The sequence below is a fragment of the Daphnia pulicaria genome, chromosome 5, assembly GCF_021234035.1.
Source record: "Daphnia pulicaria isolate SC F1-1A chromosome 5, SC_F0-13Bv2, whole genome shotgun sequence".
In the NCBI taxonomy this organism is placed as follows: domain Eukaryota; kingdom Metazoa; phylum Arthropoda; class Branchiopoda; order Diplostraca; family Daphniidae; genus Daphnia; species Daphnia pulicaria.
In genome coordinates this window covers 5,991,457-6,004,259 of record NC_060917.1, presented here as the reverse complement: position 1 = coordinate 6,004,259, position 12,803 = coordinate 5,991,457, and the positions used below count along the sequence as shown (strand labels likewise).

General features: G+C 39.6%; 2 protein-coding genes across 2 annotated transcripts; one reads left to right on the top strand and one right to left on the bottom strand.

Moving 5' to 3' along the window:
- Positions 1–5,307: 5,307 nt before the first annotated feature.
- LOC124341220 (BTB/POZ domain-containing protein KCTD12-like) lies at positions 5,308–7,790 on the bottom strand. Its single transcript, XM_046794229.1, has one exon. The coding sequence runs from the start codon at positions 7,353–7,355 to the stop codon at positions 6,405–6,407; it is 951 nt and encodes a 316-aa protein (XP_046650185.1). The 5' UTR covers positions 7,356–7,790; the 3' UTR covers positions 5,308–6,404.
- A 3,351-nt stretch (positions 7,791–11,141) lies between these two features.
- Positions 11,142–12,028, top strand: LOC124341419. The gene is made up of 2 exons (XM_046794519.1): positions 11,142–11,877; positions 11,946–12,028. Exons 1-2 carry the CDS (start codon positions 11,566–11,568, stop codon positions 12,015–12,017), a joined length of 384 nt encoding a protein of 127 aa, XP_046650475.1. The 5' UTR covers positions 11,142–11,565; the 3' UTR covers positions 12,018–12,028.
- The last annotated feature ends 775 nt before the right edge of the window (positions 12,029–12,803 follow it).

Below are 12,803 nucleotides of genomic sequence, written 5' to 3'. Positions count from 1 at the left end.
CTGCTGCCGGCCAGGGTTCTCTCCTTTATTCTATTATATACATCACGAAAGAGCTTGGCTGCTGCTGTGCATGGATGGCTGATGGCTGCACGTCAGCAGGCGATAACGGCCTGTCAGCCTCTGACGTCTCATTGGGGCTATATATATGTGTGTGTGTGTGTTCTTCTTATTATTATATAGGCCTTCCCCCTCCTACTGTGCTGCTGCTTCATCTCCATCAAATAATGTCCCTTTTGTTGCAGAGCCTCTGCTGTATTTATTATATTGAGCTGTCACATCTTTTTCTTTCTTTCTTGGGCTGCTGCTGAACTGCTATATAGCTGCCCAGAACCCGGCCAATTGATGATGAGAGCTAAATACCACCAGCACTATAATATTATAAAGCAGATGTATATAGGCTACTATATACAAATGAAATATAGGCTGGATCAGCAGCAACACGATCACATCAAATCTATTTCTTATTATTTACTAACTATATTACCCCTTTATTTCTTACAGTAGGCTATATTATATATAAATTCTTATTTGGTGTGCATAAATGACGCTCGCTTGCCTACAGTATATATCTATTGATTTCTCTGTCTAGTTTGCGTGCAGAGCTGATGCTCCTCTATATAATATATAGGCCTAGACACACATGCACGTATATATTTAGTAATACTATATGTAGGACTATATAATATCTAAAAGAGTTGGCACGCATCACGAACGAATAAGTTGGCCGTCCCCCTCGAACTTTCGGCGAGCTCGAATGTGAAAAAACTTGTTGGGTCACCTCGTCATCGAAACTCAGCACGCCCACCTATATAACAACATCAGTCGTCATATACATATAGTACTGCTGATGATGACGTGAATGTCTATAAATATTGGGCCTATGTATATAAAGCTCTCTGGTATGTTATTTGCTGTCAAACATTATATGTTCTATATTGTTCGGCGTGAATGTTATATATATATTAGATAGTTAAACATCCCCCGAACCCGTTGAACTTGAAACGTTATTAATATTTGAATATACTGGGCCAATCAAAGTAGCTGAACTCTGTCTTCTACTGTGTAAATGTCACTGTGAATGAAGCCTTTCGGCTATGCAGCTAGAAATATTATAAGAAAACTAATATATAGAAAGTGTTAAATCAATAAATATACACGACAAATACTAAGAGTGCTGGTGTATATAGATTTTTATTTCCTAGGCTATACAATATATATTTCAGAGGCGGCATATAGTTTGATGATGGGGCTTTCAATAGCTGTGAAAACGACGTGCTGTAGATGAGCATTCCGACATGCATAAAAAGTTGAGTCATCATCAAAGAGAACACGCGCACCCTGTTTAGTCCGCCTCTCTCATACGTGCATATAAGCAGTCGTCGATATTTTATAATTGCATTCCTATATAGATATCCTATACATGTCGTCTTATATGAAACACAACTTTGGAGATTTATTAAATGGTCCCTACTCTTTTAATATACGTAGACTATATAGGCCTGTACATGAATGATATTGCGAATTCCTGCTGCTGGCTGCCTGTATATTTATATATCTATAAACGTTTTATATGTGTCTAATAAAACACGGAAATAGTATAATATGTTGAAAAGAGGCTTTTATAATCTATATATTATATATTTAGCCAGCAGCAGGAGCGTGTATAATGGACTTCTAGCTCGTTGGTGATGTGTGAAACGTCTATTCAGCACACACATGTACAGCACATTTCTAAATAGAGCTGCTGCTAGCTGCTGGCTGGCTATAGCATATGCATGCGCATCGGTAAACACTTTCAAAGATGACTGGCTCTTTGCTGTACAAACGAGAGCTGTTTTTATTTGTACTTCATGCATGGCTGTGTTGACACAACTTATATATATAGCCTACAACTATATACATCAGCAGCCAGCCAAAGATCTGTGTGCATCCAAACGTATATCCCCCCTCCATTTTTTAAGCTAAACGTCTTTTCAAGTTATCCATAAATTGTTGTTTATCTCCACACATATTAGTCCTGTACACATATAAATATATACCTTTGCACTTATACTATAATAAATTCGTCGCCCCAGATAGAGAGGGAGAGAAAAAGAAGAGTTCCAGTAGCCTATATTACTGGTGGTGCCGATGGGCAGCTCTGATGTGCAGGAAATTCGGTCCAACAACAAACAAGGAGCAGTGTTGCACATCACATGCAGCTGTGAGCACAAGACTATTTCACTATATAGCTGCTGCTGCTGCTGCTGGTGCAACATCGATTCGGGCACGTTATCTACGGCCTTCAGTCGCTCCCGACTCCCTATACATCGTGAATCACGAGCTCTATACTCAGTCCAATAGGACTAGACTCACACGCCAATATACGGATAGATATATATAAGCAATATATGGCCCCTCTCCTGCTGTATCTATATGGAAGTAGAATAGTTCTCTGCTGCTGCTCTTCCTGCTGTTGCTGTAATACAATAAGAATAGAAAAGGCAACAACAGAGCAGCTATAGAGGAACCGCACACACCAGCAGCAGAGCAGCATCACGTATTATATATATAGACAGCCGACTGGGAAATATAGCAACACTGCATTACAAAAGTCGATTATTATATTTATCGAGGAAACAACCTTGTAATAACTATAGGCCTACAGGTCTGTACTATATGCAGGCGTATCCCCTTTGTTCATTTATAGAAAGCAGCAGCCAATAATATATAGAGAGAGAATAAGACTCGATGCTGAAATATATATAAATTCTAAATCAAACGGAAGAAATGTTATGGCAACAAGTGTATGTCGTCGTCGTGCTGGTGTCCTCTGACGTGCAGAGATACATCAATGGATTGAAATAGCTACAACAACCAAGCCAAAAGCTCTCCTCGATGAAGTGTTTGTTGTGCTGGACCTGCTAATTGTCGCCTGTGTCGAAAGTTACATATATACACAAAGCCCTAACAGCAAAACTTTGGGTTCATCAATTAAAGCGGAAAGTCAACTTGCTGCCGCACTTTGGTGTACATTAGGTACAGTTTCTGTATATATAGGATATATAACCCAAAAGCAGCAGCAGCATAATATTATAAAACACAGCAAAACAAACAAAACAAAGCAGCTATATGGCTTTTAATTAACGGTGAAGAAAGCTCTGAAATATTGTGTGGATAATCAGCACGCTACTATCCGATTAGAATATACTGTGCACCAGTAGCGCAAACTTTCCCATTCGATTTCTTTCTTCTTTTGATTGTGTAGGCTATAGTAGCTCTTAGCTCTATAGGCCTACCATGTATAAGGACGTGTAGCCTAATAGACAAACAAACCAATCATTAGCGACAGTTGCAATACTACTCTCTCACACCACGTGACAGGCAGCGCCATCTGTACGCCATTGGTGACCTTGGCGATTTTGATATCAATAAAATAACGACACATCTCTCTCTCTCTTTAGAGCATATATAGCAGTCGCCTGCTATATAAATAAGAGATGTGTTTACTTTGTGCTGCTGCTTTGCTTGTGTGTGCTGTCGAAAACTTTTTGGGCGGGTGACGGGAGCGTATCAAAAGCTGCACATATATTCTACGATCCTTGTGCATCCAAGGTTTGCGGGCGTTTCTCGCGATGTATTATTATTACTATTTGTGTGGTTTGACGCTCTATATTCATATGTATATTATACATGTATGAAAAGGAAGGGGCGGGCTGCGTACATCATATAGCGACTAGATCTCAAAACATATCAAGAGATTGGGGGGCATCCTTGTTAATAATATAGAATGTGTATATTCCAGCCAACTAGTTTCTGGCGTGATGCTATTGTCTTACATATACAAGCGCCACTAAGGAATTTGAGAACAAAAAAGAAGAAAATCTTTTGCTTTTGCTCTTTTGATAGATGTAGGCCTATAGCTTGTGTAATATATTTATTCGTTCAATGATGTCATTTATAGATGATGATCTTTGTTGAGAAAAAAAGACACGTTTGATCAATATGACTCGCCGTCGTCGCCGTCCATCCCCTGTTGAATATTATAGGCTGATTATGTTGTCTTTATTTAGAGTGAGCGCTGGGTTGTGTGCTGGTGCTGGTCGGCTGTGGTGACCAGCGTATTATCCATAATCGTTGATCATGATGTAGACAGGCCAACATGATTTACGTTGGAAATCATGCTGATAATAATATTCATAAGAGCCTATATATAGCATGTTTATCGATCTTATATAAAGTGTATTAATGTGTAGGCTATACACAAGGCCCATCAACCTATATAATAAACTCTCTAGAGAATTTGCATATTCTTTGAAAATTTCCCATCATCTTTGCCTAATAAGTAGAAATCTTGAATGTTATCAGAACAACAGGAAACTAATTGACGAGAAACTGTTTGTTCTGTATCCTTTTAAAAATGTCCCATCAGTCAAGCAGCAATAACGCACTCGTTTACCATCTATTAACCACCGCAGCTTCTCTAATGCAATCAAGAAATATAAGAAATGTTATTAAATGTATCTATAAAGCGCGGTAGGATGAATCTAATCACATTTCCTGCGTGTTCTGGATCGCTGCAATGCATATAATAACTTGTAATTGGATCAAATATTATATAGATATTACAAATTGCTGCCTATACACACACACAGCAGCATACATATATATATATATTGGCCTTTATTGCATTTCCCCGGCCCCTGATAATAATGCTATTCTCTCTCTGCGCACCAAAAGTCTTTTGTCGTCGTCGTTTATGCCCACAGCTCGTTCACTCCAACTCTATAGAGTTTTGTTTGTCTTTTTCTCCCCCTTTTTTCCTCTTCGATTCGCTTGCCCGATCAATAAACAGCAGTTCGCCCAGTGCCTATACGTATAGCGCCCGAATATATGGCACGTGATGCCCACCCAGAGAGCAGCAGCAGAGAATCTCTCTCTATCCCCCTTTTGTCTGTGTGTGCTGTGTGTCCTGCTGTTTATAGTGTGTGTATATAGTTAGTATTTACGTTAGACAAGAAAACACATCAATTCAAAGATGTTTGCTGGATAAAATGTATAGACGCAATATGTCGACATCACACAGCGCGATTATCGGAAATATATTTATAGTATATGTATATCCAGCACAGCATATGCTAACCTATTATGTTGTTCTTGTCTGTCTTTGTGTAGAGAATTAGAGAGAGATATATCTATAATGAACGCGGTGCAGATATAGTGCTGTCTGTCTGTCTGTGTGTAGATGTAAAAGATTTACAAACGTCATGCACGTATAGTATTACGCAAATACACAGCAATTGTTTTGATGATGTTGTTTGGATCGTCTTTTCTTTTATTTATTCAGTTTCTTTCCACTTTGTCATCCTATATATATTATAGAAGTGCTAAATAATATTAGTTGGATATATCAAGATTTTTTGGGAGAGCCAGCATATATATATGTATAAGAAAAGGGGGTTAATGAATTCAAAAACGGGAGAGAATAATAAAACAATATAAGAATTATATAATAACTCAAATTTAGTTTTTTGGGAAAGGAATAACAAAATTTGTGCTGTTGTAATCCAATTCTGTCGATGTGTGTTTTATTTCTTTTTTCTCTTTTTTCACGCCCTGCTGTATGATGTGCGGAATAATAGGCAAATGACAGCAGGGCGGATCGTGTGCGTGTGTGTTTGAACATCATCTGAAATATATAACCGCGAATTGTATAGGCCTATAGATATAATTTGATAGAATTGTAGCACAGCACGTATAGGCCTATATTATAGAAACAACGAATGGCATCATTTGTAATGGAATATATGCTGGGGAATGTTGATTCAAACCGTCGCTGATGATCCTTGTCCAAATCTATCCTACTACGATTATATTCTGATGGAGGACTGAATTATAATATATAGGATGTAAAGAAATGATGGAATTCAAATCATTTATTGAATAATAATGAGATTGACCTGCTGATTGGAAGGAGAGGGGGGAAGAATCAACTATTGTATAATAGATTATTTATCATAATATAATAATAATAATAATGAATGAAACAAAACAAATATTTAACGAGAGAGAGAGAGAGAGAGAGAGAGAGAGACGAAAAATTCGATATTATTAGAGATGATTCATGACTGGAATTTGAATTATTTCATGTTTTATACAACCGCAACCTGATGCTGATGGGATTTTGGTTCAGTATTATATAATTCAGTTGTTCAATTATTGTTCTTCATTATTTCTTTTCAATAATGTTGAAAGAGATGGTTGGTTATTTGTTCTTCATACAACAGTGATGGCGAACATTTCACAGCACACACAGCGCATAAATCATAATATATAATAATCTAATATATAATTGATAAATAATAACAAATAAAAAAGAGATGAGAATAGAATATAATATCTTCATAAATCAATCGATCAGCAAATCAACGCCGGACGAAAACGAATTCATTGTAATGATTCCAGCGATTCTCCTCCGAGTCCATTCCGGGTTTGATGTCGGTGCCGGCCGAGGCCGTTCCCGATCCGCAGGAGGCGACGCAATGGAAGCCGGCCTCTTGCAGCATGTCGAACGCCTGCTCGAGGAAGGTGTGCTTGAGGAAGAATCGGCAAGAGTAGCGGTCGCTGGCCCCGCGATCGGGGTCCCGCGACTCGTTCAGCGTCTCGCCAAACACTTCGCGGCACAGGGCCACCCGCCCGCACACCAAAATGCGCGAGAGTTTGCGGAACTTGACGTCGGCCAGCCCGTCGCGACCAAAGGCGAACGTCCCGCGGTAGCCGACGGTGATGTAGCCGGACGAGCGCGGTAGAACGACGGCCAATTCGGGAACGATGGTCGGGGAGACGATTCCATCGCCGGCCAGTAGATCGTCGGCGGGATTGAGAGCGTCGGGCGAGGAGGAGGCGGGCAATAGACGGGCCGAGGACGAGTTGAGTCCGCTGGTGGTGGCCAGCAGGGTGGACTTCATCTCGGCCATCTGGAAGTAGTCGGCCTCCTGTTTGAGCCGCTCGCACTCGTGAAAGTTCTCGGGCAGAGTCAGTTTCTGGTTGCGCAGGAAGTCGAGCGTGTAGCGGAAGAGAACTCCGTCACGGTCGATAAAGTACTTGCCCTTCGAGTCCCGCAGAACGGGCGGCGGCGGTCCGGCGGGACTGACGCCGCCAGGACGCCAACGGCCCGAAAACATTTGGCCCAGCAGCGAGTCGGGATCTTTGGTCAAAGTCGACAAAGTCGTCGTGTAGTGGACGCCGCCCACGTTCAACTCCACAATGGACGGGAAGAGTCCTCCGGCAGCACCTCCGCTACTGCTGCTGCTAGTGTTGAGACCGCTTCCGGCCGCACTTCCGGCGATTGCATTACCGCCATTCCCGGTCGCCATTTTTTTTTTCCTTTTTTCTTCTTTTTTTTCTTTTGGGGATTCAAAAAACCCGCCAATAGTTTTGACACTTTTTCTCTTTGGATTTCGCGGGCGGGGTCACACAAATGATCACACCGATGACACAAAATCAATTTCAAATGATGTGATGTCCTAATTCAACTTTTAGTAGAGAATGGCTGCTGCTGTGTGTGTAGTTAGGCCTACAAAATGGAATTCGTCGTTGATGGCCGGATGATGTAATAATAATTAATCGAAATGATGTTGGGTGCTGCTGGATCGAATGCGCGGAGGTCCGTCCGGATCGGCTGGCCCGTTCCGTCTGCGCTCAAAAGTCCCACCACCGCTTGCTTTTATATAATAATATATCTGGCACAGTGTACATATATACTAGAACGAGAGAGAGAGAGAGACAAACAAATTTCTTGCCTTTTCATCTATCTGGCGGCGGTGCGTCTGCTCAGTTGCTGCAACCCGAGAGCTCAGCACACAGCAGCAGCAGCGATCGCGCCGGGTGGGAGTTGACAATAAGCGATCGCCACGCCGCCAAAAGGGGGCAGGGCTTGTGCGATTATTTCTATTTCTATTTAAAAATATATTATAGCCTATACGATGCTGCTGATGCTGCTGGTGCTATTTATATATTTATAATATAGATGAAGGAACTTCTCGTTTATTCAGTTTTTAATATTTCATCACGCGCTGAGCAATTTCATTATTATGTATTTAGACGCTGCTGCTCATTTTCTCGTTGTCGTCGGAGACTTTTAGATATATTTTTTTTAGAGCCGGGATCTATTATTAATTTGTATTCAAATGATTGTAGCTAGGCTATATATAGGCAGCGGCCTATAGGACTATATATTAGATATAATATCGTTCAAAATTGATATCTATACATTATACTATAGACCTTGGCTCTATATAGAATATACGATAGAATAGGAAATGATGAAGGAAATTGAGTTTGCTATTTAGACCCCAGCACCGCGAATGGAAATAAAAAGGCTGAACCTATATGACCTCTTTTGATTTCCTCCTCGTTTCCTCTTGATAAACCCTCTCCAACCCTTATATGCTGTTCACGCAGGACTCAGCACACATGTGACGGTATTTCTTTGATGTGAAATATATATAGATATATTCCAGTCTCGTTCGATTCGATCGAGTATACACGCACTCGTGGGTATATAACATCTATTAGAGCTGAGTGCTGTGGTTTTTCTATTTATGCAAATGCGCGTCTGTTATATTTTTTGATTTTTGATTTTTTCGCTCCCGCGCTTCAAATAAAAACATGAAATGAAAATCTTTGATATTCGGTATGTTACATAATATCGACCGCGCCCTATATCTATAAATATATTGCCGCCTAGCTGGAAAGCAGCACCATTAGCTTGGCCTATAGCCTATACATATCTATTTGTCGGCACTGCTATTTAGATAATAGGCCTATAGTTGTGCTGTGATTGCTTCGACTGATATCTAGTGTGTTATATATATACAACAATATAGAAAATAGGTCGCTAAAAAGTCTGCATGCATGTGCGCTCTGTGTATATACTATAGTCACAGCAGGGCTACAAAGAAAATGATTAATAAGATTTTCAATCAGCATCGCTCTCTCTCTCGTCTGCTGCTGTGCCAAACATCAAAAGAGAGTGACGGCACAAATTTCTTGGTTATATTCGTCTACATTATTTATGCAGCGGCGAAATCATGATTGATCTTTATATATATACATATATATAACATATAGACTGCAGCAGCAGACATCAAGACTTATTGAGATCCTCTCTCTATATATTTTTGAAATATATATTTTATATATATAGGCCTAATAATATCGTCTCTTTTCTTGGAGGGGGAGAACACACATAGTCCCCGGCGTGATGCGTCTATACTTACATGGATGTTTATAGATTGAATGTCTATAGGACGTCGTCATCGTCGTCGTCGTCGCTGGGCGTTGTATACAATGTGTAGCCCAGAGATTGTGCCACAGGCATGGGAACCATATCCAATATGGATGAGAACGTGGACAGACGCGCTATATAGAGTTCCCGCGGCTGAAACTCTATATAGCGCCTCTCCCTGATGCTTCTATTCACTTCTATTCTATTCTTCTTATTCTTCTCTGAGCGTATAGGATAGAACATAACATAGCAACTTTCAGAGTTGTTACATTTTCATCGCCGTTTCTTTTACTTTTACTTTATTTTATATATTATAGATAGCAGCCATTTTTATATTTATGTATATACTACTTTCATCACAGATATATATTATATTATTTATTCCGGGAGTTTGCGCGCAGAGTTGCGAAAGGGAAGTGGTGTGGAGCCGCAGCGCAGCAATATCCGCCGACACAGCATTCACGTATATAGCCGCGTATATATATCGTTCCTATATAGACTGAGCACTGCTGTATATCTTTATACTACTGTAGACATTCGGGCGCTATATATGCTGCTTGTCGATATATCGACATATGTATAGAGAGAGCACACAGCACAGCCAGCACGTATATAACAATTTGAAGCTGCTGCCGCTGCTGCTGCTCTGGATAAGGTTACAGAGTGCGCAGCAAAAGGGCGTGGTCCCTTTATATATATTATTATATGTACCCCCGCGCGCCGCGCGATGATGTCCGCGTGCAGAATATAATCTAAAAAAAAGGTCTATTGAGATGTATATATATTTCTTCGTGGCTTTATATCTATATAGCCGAAATGGTCTACATTAGATATGCTAATGCAGAGCTCGCCGATGAATATAAAGATAATAAAAGAAAAAAGCTGGAGCAAATATAAGATTTGAGATATTCAATTTATTGAAATGAATTCACGAAAACCAGGGTCGTGAATATATGATTAATCAGTTTGAAATCGTGGCTCAAAGTCGTGTCATCGTCATCAGAAAAAGGAGATAGGGACAAACTGCTATCATATCCCGAAAATGTGGAGAATTATAAACACAAAGGGGAAAGTGCATAGAGAGAACACTCTGCTCAATTGGGAAAAAAATGCTCAATATCATCACGAACGAATCGTTGGATAGAAATACGTGACTCCCATCGTAGATAGTATATATCCCGCGCAGCATTCATTCGCTTGTGTACAGCTATAAATACAATCGACATTCAGCTCAATTCAACAATTGATACAAATGCTGCAGTCATGTCATTTAATTAAACATCTATACACATCTCTTGATCATCTGGAAAAGATCTTCAATCGTGGTATATATAGAACTACTTTGAAATGTTGAATCATTTGTTGAAGCGGTACCTGGCTAACGCCGGCTAACGCGTATGCAACTTGGACTATAATGATTCTGCTTTTATATAGGATATGCTTTTACGTAGTCTTTTGATGATCTGTATGTATGTACATTCGTCCCTCTCTCCGTTTGCAAATGGTGTACAAAGACGTATTCTGCTGATGCTGATGACGTCAATAATGTTTGCTGCGCTTTCGATTGACGCTATACACCCAGCAGCATTTTTGTTTGTTCTATATCTACACAATAGCAGCTCGACAGAGAATTTGTAATAGATGCACATGTGCTGCGCGTAGGATATATATAAGATATTTAGATATATTTCCTGCCGCGTGCGGATGGTAGGTATGTTTAATGAGTTGCACGAACGGGTCGCTCCTTTATAATGCTGGCGCCTTATAATATAATATTCATTTCTCAGTTTTTATTGATGTTTCACAGTTCACACTCCGGCATCATCAAGGGGTTTCGATAGAAAATGATTCTCTTATTTTGTTTGCTTTACACAGCAGCGGTAGCATACTTAATTTCCAGTATGTTAGTAGGTTAAAAGTACTGAATTTGTCAAGTAGGGCTTTTTTCATACTTAATTTGGAAAATTTCCTACTTGAAATATTTTTTAACGTACTTACAACTCATTTTCATACTTGCAAGCACTATCTTTTTTAAATATCAAGTAGTTTAGGGAGTTGTAAGTATGTTCAACTATTTGTAAGTATTGTAAATTTGTAAGTATATTGGACGAACATACTTATACCTATTTTTCATACTTATTTTCGTCGTATACATACTTAAACAGCTAATAAGATACTTGTACTTTGTACTTGTACTTTTGCTCACTTTTGAAATTTGATTGAGCTTAGCCTATATATATCGACTACTGGATTCAACTTGTTAGTCGACGAGGCTAGTGATCCCACGTCCATTGAAGATGTGGTTGTTGCTAGTAGTAACACAACTGATGGCGTCAGGGCTGGTCTTGAACAATCATCAGCTGAAGATAGGCATGATTTTGATCACGAACAACAACCCCAACATTTTGGCCAGCAAAATTTGGTTCCTGCTGCTCATCGTGAAATTGAATCCCTCCTTTTCACTCATGGTGCTGCGTTTAGTGAATTTGAATGGGAAGCTGGCTTGCTATCTTATGTTGCGACAAAGATATTTCCTGACCTACGAGGCCCTGCTCTTTGTTTCTCAGTCCATCCATGAGCATTATTCAAGAAATATGGCCATCGTTCAGGTAGAACTCTAGAATACATGTAAACTACTTGTTTAAGGAATCTAACTACTTTTTTTCATTAATTGTAGGAAAAACTTGCTGCCCTATTTATATCTACTGAAGGAACTGGTAGTATCGAGTTTAAAGCAGCTTTCCTGTAAATCATTTTTGTGAAAAAAAAATGAATAAGGGCACATGCTCGCCGCTTTAAGAGAGAAAATTGAATATGATGTTTGGACATAAAATCTATAAGTCCTAACCCCCCCCCCCCCCCCGTTGATAATTTACGGTTATTTAATTAGAAAAAACAAATCTAGAATGGCACAGCGGATCAGCATCTGACTGTGATGCGGGAGACCCGTGTTCGATTCTTACAGAGGGCATTTCTTTTATTCAAGTAAGTATGTTGGAGGCACATACTTACATGCTTACTCGTTACTTACAAAATGTAAGTATGAAAAAACTATTTAAGTATGTTAAGCTCGTAAGTAGTTTCGTCTTGTAAGTAATCCTGGCCCACTAAAGTATGTTAAGGTAAGTATTCTACCGCTGCTGTGTATGATAGCCAGTATATCGAGGTGTTGGGGATGACCTTTGGTAATTAATCAAAAGGTTATCAATTTAAAAATAAAATTAGAAGAATACAGTTCACTTCTCAGCGCGTTAGGCTATTATATATTCGTTCATTTCCTGCTGACGGGTTCCTTACGCAAGAGATCAAACAACACCCGGTCGGATGTTATATATACATCTGAAATGCCGAAGTTGCACATTCATAAGCCATCTAACGTCAGCAATTGGCAAGGATGGAATCACATTCTTTGTAAATAATAATTGCTGTAGGACGTATGTAATCTCCTTTTCCATATGCTCAAACTCAAACCAAAAATATACAACAGCTGCATCTGTGGTATCGCTGATGAAGCCAAAGCAGCTCTGTTCTCTCT